The 14077-nt window shown below is 44.5% G+C and overlaps 1 protein-coding gene across 4 annotated transcripts in view; it reads left to right on the top strand.

The window, feature by feature from the left end:
• The window catches only part of NT5DC3 (5'-nucleotidase domain containing 3), a 74164-nt gene that overhangs the window by 25079 nt on the left and 35008 nt on the right, over positions 1-14077 (top strand). For all 4 annotated transcript variants that reach the window (XR_010148142.1, XR_008538561.2, XM_009426122.5 and 1 more), the window contains exons 2-4: positions 34-218; positions 8235-8309; positions 8787-8842. Coding sequence is in view for 2 of the 4 variants with exons in the window: in XM_009426122.5 (XP_009424397.1) it covers positions 34-218; positions 8235-8309; positions 8787-8842 (316 nt within the window). In the remaining 2 variants the exon portion in view is untranslated. The remainder of the gene's footprint in view (positions 1-33; positions 219-8234; positions 8310-8786; positions 8843-14077) is intronic.

The raw sequence follows: 14077 nt of genomic DNA, 5'->3' as shown, positions 1-14077 counted from the left end.
GTAGTATAATGTATTTTTTTTCTTTATTTCCAGAATTGGTTCCTTCCATTATGAGCAACTTGTTGAATCCAGATGCCATTTTCTCAAACAATGAAATGAGCCTGTCAGACATTGAAATCTATGGCTTCGATTATGATTACACCTTGGTGTTTTATTCAAAGCACCTCCACACGCTGATATTTAATGCTGCACGGGACCTTCTCATCAATGAACACCGGGTAAGATCACAGGGACATTTCAGGCTTCTCCCTCCTCTTTTCCTCTTAGAACAGCCTTGAGCTGACATGACCCCAAGTCTGCCACAGAGAAGTCATTTAATAAATTGTTGCTAAATGAATAAGTAGATTTTGTTCCCTTCCAAGTAACTCTTATCTGGAAGATGATAGTTTTTTTAAAAAAAGTCTTTAGATATCTTTTGGCAAAAGACCTTCCCAAGATGCGCATTAGTGGAGATTTGGCTGTAGATATTTACACTCTCGTCTTTCACAGAATGACACGGTGTCTCCTGGAGCTTGATGAATTGGCAGCCTGCCTGTTGAATTCTGGTTAGGAGGAATTCCTCAAATGATAGGAGATGTTTTACCTTCAACACCAATTTGAATTGCTGAGTACAGCATATTTGAATGCCTTTCTTCTGATACGTAGTATTGTTGAGAGTTTTTAATGAGGAAGGAAAAAAAGAAAATATGCAACCCTATCATTTTTTTCTGTAGTCTGATTTGAGTACACATTTCAGGAAGCAGGATAAGAAGTGTCCTCAGAAGTCTTGTGGGCCCGTACCCTTTGAGACCCCTCCCTGGAAGTACAGCTCAGCTCTCCATCTCAGACAGGTGCATATTGACATAGGAGGTGGTTCTGATTTTTGGGAAGTTCTTCCATGGGTTGAACAATTTTGCCTTCATACAGCTGTTACCATTGACCTCTTTTCTTCCTTGATTTACTGCTTCACATGTTTCTTAAGCCTCCTTGTGCCAAGCCCTGCAATACAAGCTGGGAAGATAAAGATGAGTAGGAGACAGGCATTGCCCGTGGAGAACCAACAGCCCAGTGGGGTCGTTGGTCACGTGGGTAGATCAGTTATGCAGCCTCCTAGTGGAGGTCTCCTTAGACATTGAGTGTGTCTGACTGTGATGGTTAGAACAACTTTCTCTGCCTTAGGGAATTGGGGAAGCAAAGAAGAAGGTGATATTTCAGCCAAATCTTGAAGGAGTTGGCAGCAAAGGAGGGCTGAGGGTGGGTATGAGTAACTTCTAAACCCAAATTATGCAAACTACTATTTTATATTTAACCATTCGAGTACCAGACATATAATGGGCTAGTGTTGTATAGACCAGCCATTACGCCCTCTAAGACTTTTCCCAAGTTGATTGTTCTTAGCTCTTTTAACTGTTCTCATTTGTCCTCTTTTCTTTTCATCGTCCTAGTCATCTTCCTTTGTGTGTGCTCTGGTTTGTTTCTCTCAAATGTGAGGCCTTGAAGATGTTACCCCAGGTGGGGTCTGGCTAGAGTGGAATAGAAGGAGACCATCACCTCCCTGGTTCTGGATGCCATACTTTTATTAATGCAGCCAAAGTTCTCCTTAGTTTTGGATCCTAACCATTAGATTCAGCATATTTTCTGATCTCCCTCAGCTCTTGGTTATCTGTGGATTTAAGCAGCTCATTTTGTCCATATCCAAAATGCAGTCATGGCATTTGCCAAAAAGAAGCTTCCCTTCTGCCACTATGCCAGCAGCCTGCTTTCTTTAGTTATGGCCACTTTACTAGATGTAAAACCACCTGGCCACTTGGCATCCAGCGCAGGTCTCGTTTGTTCAAGGGACTACTCTCTTCCATCTAAACTGCGGTCCTTTGCCTGGATCATGAGATGAAAGCCAACTAAGAACGAGGTGGTTCTGACCTTGGTTCCTGTCTGCCACCCCATGCCATCTGTTCACTACCCCCTAAAAGGTGGATCCAAAGGGGTGTTGCATTGGTGCTGGCATTTCAGTTCCAGGTCAGCTGCAGTGTTTTCTGTGACTTTGATGTCATTTATAAAAAGCAAGCCATGATCCCAGTGGCAGTGTTCATTGATTGTCCACTAGGTGCTGAAAGCACAGGTTCTAAGGCCTCACTGCTGGGGTTCAAATTCTGCCTTTATCACTTAGTTCCTACATAATCTTGATTGACTCACTCAATTCCTCTGGACCTCAGTTTTCTCCCCTGTAAAATGGGCATAGTAACAGTGCTTTCCTCACAGTCACTGTGGTAAATGAATTAATAAATGTAAAGTAGATGGCACATAGAAAACACTCAATAAATGTTAGCTATTTATTAATACTAATACTATTGTTTCTAATCTGTACAACAACCCTGCACACACATGTTGTCTCTGTTTACAGCTGAGGAAACTGAGGTTCAAAAAATTAAGCTACTAGATCAAGGCCACAGGCCAGTAGGAGACAGAACCAGGATTTGAACTCAGGTCTGTCTGTTTCCAAAGGACTCTATTCTCTCTTCGACTCCATGTCGCGTCTCTTATGGGGTTACTAACACCATTCCATCCTATGGTTTTTTTTGTTCAGATGCAAATAAAATATTCATGAAAATAAAAAATTTGTGAACATAAAAAGTTTATGAAATTTGAGGGGAAGAGAGATGAAATAGATGGATAAAATAAAAGCTGCAATCACTATTATTTGAAAAGCCTCTAGATTTAAGATCATTGAAATTTCATTCTCATTATGTCTGTTTGTTGCTTTGATAAAACTATAGTTATAATACTAATTATATCAGGCATATTAGTAGAGTCAGTTATGCTTACGCAAATTTTTCTCTTCTTCTGATTAAACAAAATAATTCTTCGAAGATGCACTGAGTTCAGGGCCATTTTTGCAGCCAAGACCGATGCACTTTGTGTAGTTGTAGAAATGGAAAGACATCGCTTTTGAGACGCACAGTCATAGAACAGTAAATTTGCAATTTAGCATCTCTCCAAAAAGCAAACATAAAAGCTTCCAGCTTCTTCGTAATTACCCTTTTTAAAAAATAAGCAATTTTTACAAAAATGGAAATTTTAAAAAAAATTGAGTAATAACTGTCTATATTTTGATTTTATTTGTCCACCAAGGAATAGAAAGGGAGGGGTAGAGAGCTCTTGATTTCATCTCCCAGCTTCACACCTTAGTCAGCATTTCGTCTCTTTAGTTGGCACCATTGATCACCTGATTGTTCATATCCAAAGCATTGGCTGTGACCCCTCGCACTCCGTGTCCATGTCTGATCTCTCAGCAAATGCTATGCTCTCTTTTTCCTTTAAATAAACTTTTAGGATAGTTTTAGGCTTACGGAAAGGTTGCAAATACTGAGTTCCTGTATGTATACACCCAATGCCCAGTTTCCTCCAGTGTTAACACTTGACTAAGGTACATTTGTTACAACTAAAGAACCAATCTTGATACATTATTATTCACTGAAGTCCATACTTCCTTCACATATTTTTGGTTTTTATCGAATGTCCATTTCCTGCTCCAGGATCCCCTGCAGGACACCACATTGCAGTTAGTTGTCATGTCTCTCAGGCGCCTCTTGGCGTTGACAGCTTCTCTGACTTTCCTTGCTTTTTTAAATGACCCTGACAGTTTCGAAGCATGCCAGTTAGGTGCTATGTGCGTTTTCCTTATGATTAGCCTGGGTTATGGGTTTGGGGGAGGAAGACCACGAGGTGAAGTGTGGTTTTCATCCCATCATAGTGAGGGTCTCCCCAGCCTCCTCCAGCCGTCTCCTCTCCTCCCCTCCTGCTCCTTGAACCTCCAAACCCTTTCCTACTTCTGCCTTGGAGCACTCTTTCTTCCCCCAGATGAGGCTTGCTCCCGGCTTGCTTCCCTGCCCCCGCCCACCCGCAGATTTGAGAATGCTTGTATTGCATTTTCTTTTAGAACATACACTCCAAGGCGTTATATTCTGTGTGTGTATTTGTGTATGGTCTACCTCCCCAGGTAGAATGGGAACTTTGCAGGGGCAGACACTTTTGTCAGTTTTGTTCATTGCTGTATTCCCAGGCCCTGGCACAAAGTAGGTACTCAGTAAACATTTGACATCTGCATCCGTGAGTTCTGCAGGTAAGTGGGAGAGTTGTGCTTCATGTGGGGCCAGCATCCTGATGAGGTCATTTTACTCTAGCATCATGTTTTGTGTGGATTTCAGAGAGCTTAGTTTTTGTTCCCTTCTGCATTGCCTCTAATTAGATGCGTAATTTAGGCTACTTTAAATATTAAACTGAGACCTCTGGAAAGCAGGTATGTTTATAGGCCTCTGGACCTCAGGAACCCACAGCAGTGTTGTAACGTAGCGCTTACTAGCTGTATTTGAGAGCTGTAATTACCCAGGACTGTAGGAATTAGGCACACATGGAGAAGTCCTGGGTTCGCTGCTGCATTTTGGTATTAACTTTGCTTGAAGCTATAGGGACGTTTCTGTAGCATTTTCAGGGGGACACTTTGCTCTTTATCAGCACACAGGAATTTGCCCAGATTTTAACTGGGATTAGAACAAAGTCAAGGTACTAAAGGAAACCAGACTGGGCCTAAATTAGAATTTTAATAAAAACCCTAAGTCAAGGGCTTTATCTTTTATATTTCTTACTGCTTTTAGGGATACCAGTTATCTCCATAATACTTCACCTTGGGTGAGTCTTTTTATTTTTTCCCCCTTGGGTGGTGAAAAGTTTCTAAACTACGAAAAGTCCTGAAAATCTAGCTGAGACCGTTGGAGAGGACTGTAACCAACTGGCTGCTGTGAGCAGCTCTGGTTCTTGGGCTGGATGTCACTGTTAACAGGTGTTCTACTGATGCTGTGTGTGTGTGTGTTGGAAATGGGCCAATCACGAGGATGTTTTTGACTAGGCTGGTTGTATGGGGAGATTACAATTTAGGGGCAGGAGTAGAGCACAGAAATCACCCTAGTCAAAATGGTTCGACTAGAAGAGGCCTTGGAGAAGACTTACCTAAAGTCATACAGGAGAGTAGCAGGGGCTAGTAGGGTGGACCTAAAACCCCAGGCCGCCAGTTCTCAATCCAGCGAAGCCACTCAATTTTATTGAGCACTTGCCATGTGCCAGGCACTGCCCTGACTTGCCACATGCATTTTTGGGCTGAATCCTTTGCAATTCCAAAAGGATAGGATTCTTGTTATCTTTTCTTTGTAGATGAGAAAACCAAGGCTTAGAGGGACAGACGACCTTGCCCAGGGTCACCCAGCTAGCACATAGCAGGACCAGGATTTGATGCCTGGTCTCTCAGCCCTGGAACCTGTATTCTTCATTATGACATCGTCCTGTTGGGGCTTTTCCAGCTGCGTCTGTCAGTTTTCAAGATCATTGATATGGTTTGGCTGTGTCCCCACCCAAATCTCATCTTGAATTGTAGCTCCCATAATCCCCACGTGTCATGGGAGGGACCTGGTGGGAGGCAATTGAATCATGGGGGTGGGTTTTTCCTGTGCTGTTCTCACAATAGTGAATAAGTCTCAAGAAATCTAATGGTGTTATAAAGGCGAGTTCTCCTGCACAAGCTCTCTTGCCTGCTGCAATGTAAGATGTGACTTTCCTCCATGATTGTGAGGTCTCCCCAGCCATGTGGAACACTGAGTCCATTAAACCTCTTTCCTTTATAAATTACCCAGTTTCAGGTATGTGTTTATCAGCAGCGTGAGAACGGACTCATATAGTCACTCACTATGGTCTTTGGACCAAATAAACATTGTGTATTTCTCAGGAGTGGCTCCCCAAGAATAACATTGAGAGTGAGAGGCAAGCGGAATGTGAGTGTGTGGAGGGCATGTCCTGCTGGGGAGCCCAGATAAGCCTCATTCAAAGAAAGAACCACCAGACTTTTCAGCAGTAAACACTCTCTTATTTAAGTGCTAGAAATCAACTAAAATAGTTGGTGCTCCACTCGTAACTGCAAATGCTTTCAGCAAACTTGTTGAACCCCTCTGAGGTGGCAGGTGCTGCTGTCACAGGGAGGCGATGAGTGTCCAGTATATAGTGGCTCAGAGTTGGTTCAGAATTGATTATGTGGTGGTTAGGGGTGGACTTGGGTGTGATACAGACCTGGCTTCAAATACTGGCTCAACCACTATCTAGCTGTGTGACCTTGGGCAAATTCCTTGCCCCTGATCTTCAGATTATTCAATACTAAAATAGGCTTGAGATGCCTGCTTCCTTCATGCTGGTGTAGTGAGGGATAAAGATAAAGAAAGTCATAGAAAGTGTCTAGTGTGTGGCACATAGCATATGCTCAGTGAAGGCACCGCTCTCAGTGACATATTAAAATATTTCTCTCCTGTCTGCCCTCTTATTATCCATCAGTCATGAGTTTAACAGGAGATTGCAGAGCTGCTGAAGTCCCTTGGCCCCCCTTCAGTAAGCAGATCCCGGGTGCCAAGCGTTGGGTTCTGTGTCAGCTTGTCAAGTATGTCTGCAAAAATGCAGGACCATACACAGGGTTCTCAATTCTTGGAAACGCCCATGAATGGAAATGTCAGTTTGGTGATTTCTTGGCATACATGGCAGGTGGTGGATAAATGATCCCAAATGTGACATTTGAGTTAGTGCTTTGTGCAGCTTGACTTGAAAAATTGCCACATGCGGGTCAGCCTGCTGGTCCCAGGAAATGTTTTTGTACAAATGGAACCCTGGCTATGAAATATTAGCAGCTCAGCCATGGAAGGAGGTTTCCTGGGCACTTAATAGTTGTCTGGGTTTTAACTTAAGCAACTTGCATCACAGTTGGAAGGTCCTAGTGATGTTGCCTCTCTAGACTCAGGAATAGATGTTCTGTCCTGCAGGTCTATGCTCCGAGGGCAGAGGGGCAGTGGGGAGAGCAGGGGAGAAAGCCCCAGCCTGATTCTCTGCCCACCATACCCTAGCTTGTTTCATTCAGAACCTCTGATGTCCCTCTGAATAAAATGGGGATGGTAGGGCCTGCCGTGTAGTAGCAGCAGAAATGGTGCCCACAGATCAGTGCCATCCACAGGGTAGCTTGTGTCCTAATTCTGAGATTTAGGGAGAGAAGTAAGGACTTGGATACCTGGTGCAGTAGATAAGGAGGAGCCAGCAATTTTGCATAGTGTGAAGAATGGCTTGATAATAGGAAATACCAGGGGAACTGGGCTGCTGTATTAGTTTCGTTTTCATGCTGCTGATAAAGACATACCCAAGGCCGGGTAATTTATAGAGAAAAAGAGGTTTAATGGACTCACAGTTCCATGTGGCTGGGGAGGCCTCACAATCATGACAGAAGGTGAAAGGCACATCTTACATTGGCAGCAGGCAAGAGAGAGAATGAGAACCAAGTGAAGAGGTTTCCTCTTATAAAACCATCAGATCTCATGAGTATGGGGGAAGCCGCCCCCATCATTCAGTTGTCTCCCACCAGGTTCCTCCCACAACATGTGGGAATTACGGGAACTGCAATTCAAGATGAGACTTGGCTGGGGACGTAGAGCCAAACCATATCTGCTGCCTTCACAACTGTTCTGAGACAGAGTGCTGGATAGTAACCGTAATCCATGTGCCAAGGAAGGGCCTCCCTAGGCCTAGTGTGGGGAATGCTATGTCTGACAGCCATGGGGTTGCCCAGCTGGAGGGTGGGCAGTGGCCAGCTATCCAGATGAGAGAAGCAATGAAAGCTCTATGGAGAGGCTCCACTCTGAGAAGTTTTCACCTTAAGGCTCTCCGTGAAACCTGGGGCTGTCCAGGGGCCTGCCACATCAAGGTGCTCACATATGAGTTGAATGGATGGTTGACAATGAGTTTGGGTAAAGCTGTGCTTCCAGTATTAGGGGGAACATTCCAGCCTCTCTGCAGCAGCCTTGAAAATAAAAGGAGGGAGTGATGGGTGGAGATTGAAGCTGATGTGTTCCTGGGGTCTTAGGGATCTGGGAGTCTAGGGACACAGGTAGGGGAGGGAAAGAGAGGAGAGAGTTGAGAGAAGTTGGCAGGGGAGAGAATGAGGCCCAGCCTGTGCTTGGGCAGATGGACAGGGCGCAGGGCAGGATGGAAGGCTCTGGCCAGCGTGCTTGCTAGGAGGCGCTTGGATTGGAAGCAGAGGGACAAGCTGTGGTCTGCCCCTTCTGACCCCAACCTCCCACTGGTGTATCAACTACCTCAGCCTTTGTACAAGGGCCAGATCTGGACAGGATCCTGCACTTGGCACATTGTTGGCTAAAACCAGTTCCTTTCTTCTTTCTTAGTATCCAGCAGAAATCAGGAAGTATGAGTACGACCCAAATTTTGCAATTCGTGGACTTCATTATGATGTACAGCGGGTAGGTTTACTTCTCCTGTTTTTCTATGGTTTAATGATGTTTGGAAATGAAATGTACTGTTGGTACTTTTCTTTACTGAACGGGCAAATTAGTTTTAAATTATGTTATTTGGGACTGCAGAACCACATTTATTCACATATATTTGGATAGAATCTTCTGGAAGAGACTATGTATTAGAAAAGCATAAATGCATTTAGCTATTTAGGAGGTACTGTTTATTTCTAGTAGTCATTTTGGTGTTTGGAGGAGGAACCAGTTGCCATATCTATTTTTTTCCCCTGTCTTTTGCGGATAGGCCATTTCTTTAAAGAGCTGTACAGCACATTAATTAACAAGCAACCCTTTCAGGAATATACAGTGTGCTTCCTTGTTAGGGCAGCCTAATGTTGATAGGATATATGATGACACCTGGATGGCTCATGTAATATGCAAATAGTCGTACATTATTTACATGTGCATATGTTTATGTTTTTAAAGGCAGTATTAATGAAGATCGATGCTTTTCATTATATCCAGCTGGGAACTGTCTACAGGTAAGAGTAAGAGGAGATACATTTAATTTACGTGAAGTAACCAGGTGCTTTGGGTTTCAGGACCCTCTGACTGTTTAATGATGAAGAGGGCTGCAGTGTGAATATGATTCATTCATTCACTCACTTACTCAAGAGCATTTGTTGAGGCCTGCTACCATGCCAGGTGCTAAGGGCTTGGTGTGCATTGATGTCCTCAAGGAGCTCAGAGTGTGGGTGGGAAGTCATGTAAGTAAACTTGACTGCAGTTCAGAGTGACAGAGGTGATGATAGAAATGTGCTCAGAGGTCGGGAGCAGTCTGGAGGACTGGAGGAAGGACTGGTTTTCCAGAGATGCTGGCTGGCAAGCTGAGGGAGGGTCCTGATGAGGAGACTTGGAGCAGGAGGGCTATGGGGGTGAGGGAATAGGGTTCTCCTTCCCACCATGGTATTTGGGTGGTTTGGATATTGAGACTTTTTTTTTTTTTTTTTTTTTTTTTTTTTGAGGTGGAGTCTCGCTGTGATGCCCAGGCTGGAGTGCAATGGCACAATCTAGGCTCACTGCAGCCTCTGCCTCCCAGATTCAAGTGATTCTCCTGCCTCAGCCTCCTGATTAGCTGGGACTACAGGCACATGCCACCATGCCTGGCTAATTTTTATATTTTTAGTAGAGACAGGGTTTTACCATATTAGCCAGGCTGGTCTTGAACTCCTGACCTCAAGTGATCTGCCTGCCTCAGGCTTCCAAAGTGCTGGGATTACAGGCATGGGTCACCACGCCCGGCCATCTTTGTAACTTTTAAAATGGAGGACTTGGCCTTTTTTTATTCTCCAATTTGGGAGGGGATTTAGGAGTGTGATTTGTATTTAGGTGCACAGCTTATACTTAAAAGTATGTCTTAGCTTACATTCTTCTCTCACAAACTGTTTGTTAAAATTAATGCTTGTTTATTTTTAAAATCAAAGTGAAACATGGATAGAGTCACACAGTCAAACAGGATTAAAGATGTCACAGGGGTCAGCAGTAATCTTCTGTGCTCCCCCCTCTGCCCCTAAAACCTTTAAAGTCTTTAGATTTTTTAAGTAATGTGCTCATTCTTCTATTTCCTAATTTATTAATTCTGGACATTGTCCCTGCTGTGGTAGATAAGGACTTAGCTTTCTGGCACCTCCTCCCACTTCTCCAGTCTCATTCCTCTCATCTCATTCAGATCTCAGTTTTTGGTGGTTGTACTGGTCACTGTTTACATTATGACTCAGAAGGTCTTGCCTGGTTCACTCTTTTTTTGTTGTTGTTATTGAGATGGAGTCTCCCTCTTGTTGTCCAGGCTGGAGTGCAGTGGCGAGATCTCGGCTCACTGCAACCTCTGCTTCCCAGGTTCAAGTGATTCTCCTGCTTTAGCCTCCCAAAGAGCTGGGATTACAGGCATGTGCCACCACGCCCGGCTAGTTTTGTATTTTTAGAAGAGACAGGGTTTCACCATGTTGGCCAGGCTGGTCTTGAACTCCTGATTTCAGGTGATCTGCCCGCCTCAGTCTCCCAAAGTGCTGGGATTATAGGCGTGAGCCACTGCATCCAGCTGGGTCACTCTTAAGCCAGGTAGTGCCGTGCGATTATTTTCTTTCTTGTACAATATTTTGTTTTTCTTAGATTTTAACAATAATCTCAGTTTTTGTTTGCCTAGTTTTCTGTGTAGGTATCTCTGATTTTTTCCAAATAGTCCATTACAAATGTTAGGCATGTATTTATTTTCCAATAATTCAAATGTTTTCAATAATTTGTCACTTTTTTAAAAAAAAAATTGACTCTCCCCTCCTGGTCTGATCTGGTTTGGTTGCTTGTCTTGGGACTTCCCTTTGCTACTTTCCCTGTTTCAAATTCCCTTCTCTTCCTCTCTCTGGCTTTACTCCCTCACTTTGCTTGAGTATATCCTCCAGTAGCCTCCTGGTGCCTCCTTGTGCTGAGCCTTTCTGCAGCTTGTGGTGGGGAATCAGTTCTTGTCATGGGTATACCCTTGCAGGCCTCTGTTATCAGTGTTAAGTCAAGATACCTTCTTTGCATCCAGTGTTTGTCTTCCAGTGTCTTGTGGAAATGTCTTGTCTATTGATGTCTTTGCTCTCATTTCCTTTGACTGTTTTTACTGTCACTTTAATGGTGTTTCAGGATGGAGAGGAGGTGGTGGTGATGATGGTAATAATATTACTAATAGCGACTAGCAAATATTGAGTCTTGCTATGGGACAGGCACTGTTATAAGGGTTTTGTTTAACTCATTCAATCCTCAAAATAACTATATGAAGTAGGTACTATTATTAGTGCCAGAGGTGTTAAGTAACTTGCCCAAGGTCACACAGCAAATAATTGCCTGGGCTAGAATTCAGACCCAGGCAGCCTGGGTCCAGAGTCTGTGCTCTTGGCCACCATGCTGTGTGGCCTTTCTTAAGGTACAAGGGATAGTTGGAGTCCCTCAACACATTTTTTTGGGGGGGGGGGTCGGTAATGAATGAATCTATTTTAGTATGGACAGTTACAAATAATCTTTCCAGCAAGATCACATCTTGCTGTGAAACATGGATGGAGCTGGAGGCCATTATCCTTAGCAAACTAACGCAGGAACAGGAAGCCAAATACTGCATGTTCTCACAAGTGGAAGCTAAATGATGGGGACTCATGGACATATAGAGGTGAACAATAGACTCTGGGATCTACTGGAGGGTGGAGGGTGGGAGAAGGGAGAGGATCAGGAAAAATAACTAATGGCTTAGTACATGGGTAATGAAATATCTACAACAAACCCCCATGACATGAATTTACCTATATAACAAACCTGCACATGTACCCCTGAACCTAAAAGTTAAAACAAAAGACTTTTCATGTATTTTGTAAGTAACATGTATATTAAATATAATTAATACATTTTTGTGCACATGTCTCATTTTCTTAGGATAAGTGAAATTGCCAGGTGAATGTTGTTCATTCATTTTAAGGCTTTTGAAATGGCTCAGTTGACCTCCAGATTGTACCATTCCCAACAGACTTACTTTTAACTTATATTTTAAAGTTGTTGCTACATTTAACATATTACAATTTTTAGTTTTTCTTTCTCTAAACCTCTTAAATGAACATTGATTTGTTCCCCTACTCATAGCTCCTAATGTTTTCCCAGAATTATTGTTGCAGTGGTGAGGGTGGGGGAGAGAACGAAGAAGGCAAGGTTATGCATGTTTATGAGAATCCTCACCAGGTCTCTCTATTCTGTCTCTCCATCTCTGTTTCTGCTGTCGGCCCCCTCCATAGACACTTACCCCTTCTCTCCTGGGTTCTTGGGGTTTGCTGCAGGGCACTCCATCCTGGACATTCTTGCCAGACTGATTCCCTAAATCATTACTCCCAATAATCCCCTCCTCTGAATGCCTGGATGGCTCCCTGCTCTCTACAGAATAAAGGCTAAGCCATATGCTTAGGCTTAGGTTTGAGATTTTTATCAACCTACTTTAAACTCTTCGCTTCCTCTTCTTCCATACACAGCTCCTTGACTTACTAGATTGGTCAAGACGCTTGGTTGAAAGTGACTGAAACTGAAACTGGCTCAGAAACTAATGGTACAGTCCACAGACAGAGTGAGCTTGCAGGTGTGGCTGGCTCCAGGGGCCAAATTGCTATTGTCAGAACTCTTTCCAGCTCTTGGCCTTCCTCTCTGGCTTGGCTCACTCTCAGGCAAGCCCCTCCTTGGTGACCCCTGGCACTACCAAGCCCACATCCCCCCAGCTCCAGGTCAAGAAGAACAGAGGAGCTTTGTTTCTCCACATTCCACTGGAGTCTCAGGACTGAATCTCATCAGAATGACTTGAGTCATGTGTTTGGTCTTGAACCATTATGATGAAGAGAGACAGGATGCCGGGCAGGCAAAGACAGCACAGGGATTCTTTTCCCTTGACATCTTCTTTCTTGCCACCTGGCATTTGCTCCTGCTGGTGTTCTGCCAGCGTGCAGTTTTCCTTCCTCTCTGCTTCTTGAAATCCTACCCACCCTCCATGGCCAACTTGTGGTGAGTCCTCTGCTCACCGTCTCAGCCTGAAATGCTCTTTCTCCCCTTTCTTCTCCTGGGGTTCACAGGAGAAGAATTGCCTTGTTTCTTGTATATACACTGTCCATTGTGTCAAGGAGTATGGACAGTGTATGAGGCGTTCAGGGAGAAGGAGCGTTCAGAATGAGGCTGTAGGAAGTTCACTGTTGCATCGCTGCTGAGAAGGGTGTTGAGGTGAGCTGGACTCTGGAGGGAGTGTGTGGACTCGAGTCACTCACGCTTCCTGGGTGCGAACCCCAGCTCCATGGCTCACACGTGTGTGGTCTTGAGCAATCTCTGGACCCTCTGAAAGCCTTGGTTTCCTCCTGTAAAGCAGGCATGATTCCAGTGCCTGCCTAAGGGGCAGCTGGTGAAGATGAAGCATACCTGCACAGGGCCCAGAGTATAGGGTGGTGCTGCTGGGCTTCGTGCCTCACATCACGGGGTTTAGTCCACTGAGCCTTGCGTGTAGCCATTTCCACTCTTAGCACCACTCAGAGAAGAGTATTACAGGGCAGGAGGATGTCTGATGGAGACAAAAACAGCCTTTCTCTGCCCTAATGTGTTAAATACATTTAAAAAAAAATGCCAGCCCGTCCGGGCGCTGTGGCTCACGCCTGTAATCCCAGCACTTTGGGAGGCTGAGGCGGGTAGATCACGAGATCAGGAGATCAAGACCATCCTGGCTAACATGGTGAAACCCCGTCTCTCCTAAAAATGCAAAAATTAGCTGGGCGTGGTGGTGGGTGCCTGTAGTCCCAGCTACTTGGGAGGCTGAGGCAGGAGAATGGCGTGAACCTGGGAGGTGGAGCTTGCAGTGAGCTGAGATCGTGACACTGCACTCTAGCCTGGGCGACAGAGCAAGACTCCGTCTCAAAAAAAAAAAAAAAAAAAAAAAAGCCCACCCCAAAGCAAGTCATTAGGAAGCCTTGTACCTTAGTGGTTTAATTAAGATCCTGGGCATGCAGAAATGTCACTTTTCTTCTCTTTCACACCAGAAGGGGCCATGAATGAGAGAAGGTGGGAAGAAAGTGTCCCTTTCTAAGGGACACTTTGTTTCTAAGCAAAGTGTCTCAGCCTAGTTTATTTCTAAGCCCTGATGCAGGTCCCCAGTCCCTACACCAGGGTGAATTTTATGATGTTTGGCCCACAGGAGTGAGTGCTGCCGGCTGGGGAGGTGGAGAGGGGTTCCC

Source organism: Pan troglodytes, chromosome 10 (genome assembly GCF_028858775.2).
Source record: "Pan troglodytes isolate AG18354 chromosome 10, NHGRI_mPanTro3-v2.0_pri, whole genome shotgun sequence".
NCBI classification, from domain to species: Eukaryota; Metazoa; Chordata; class Mammalia; order Primates; family Hominidae; genus Pan; species Pan troglodytes.
The sequence above is the reverse complement of the archived record's forward strand: the minus strand, read 5'-3'. Positions and strand labels throughout refer to the sequence as shown.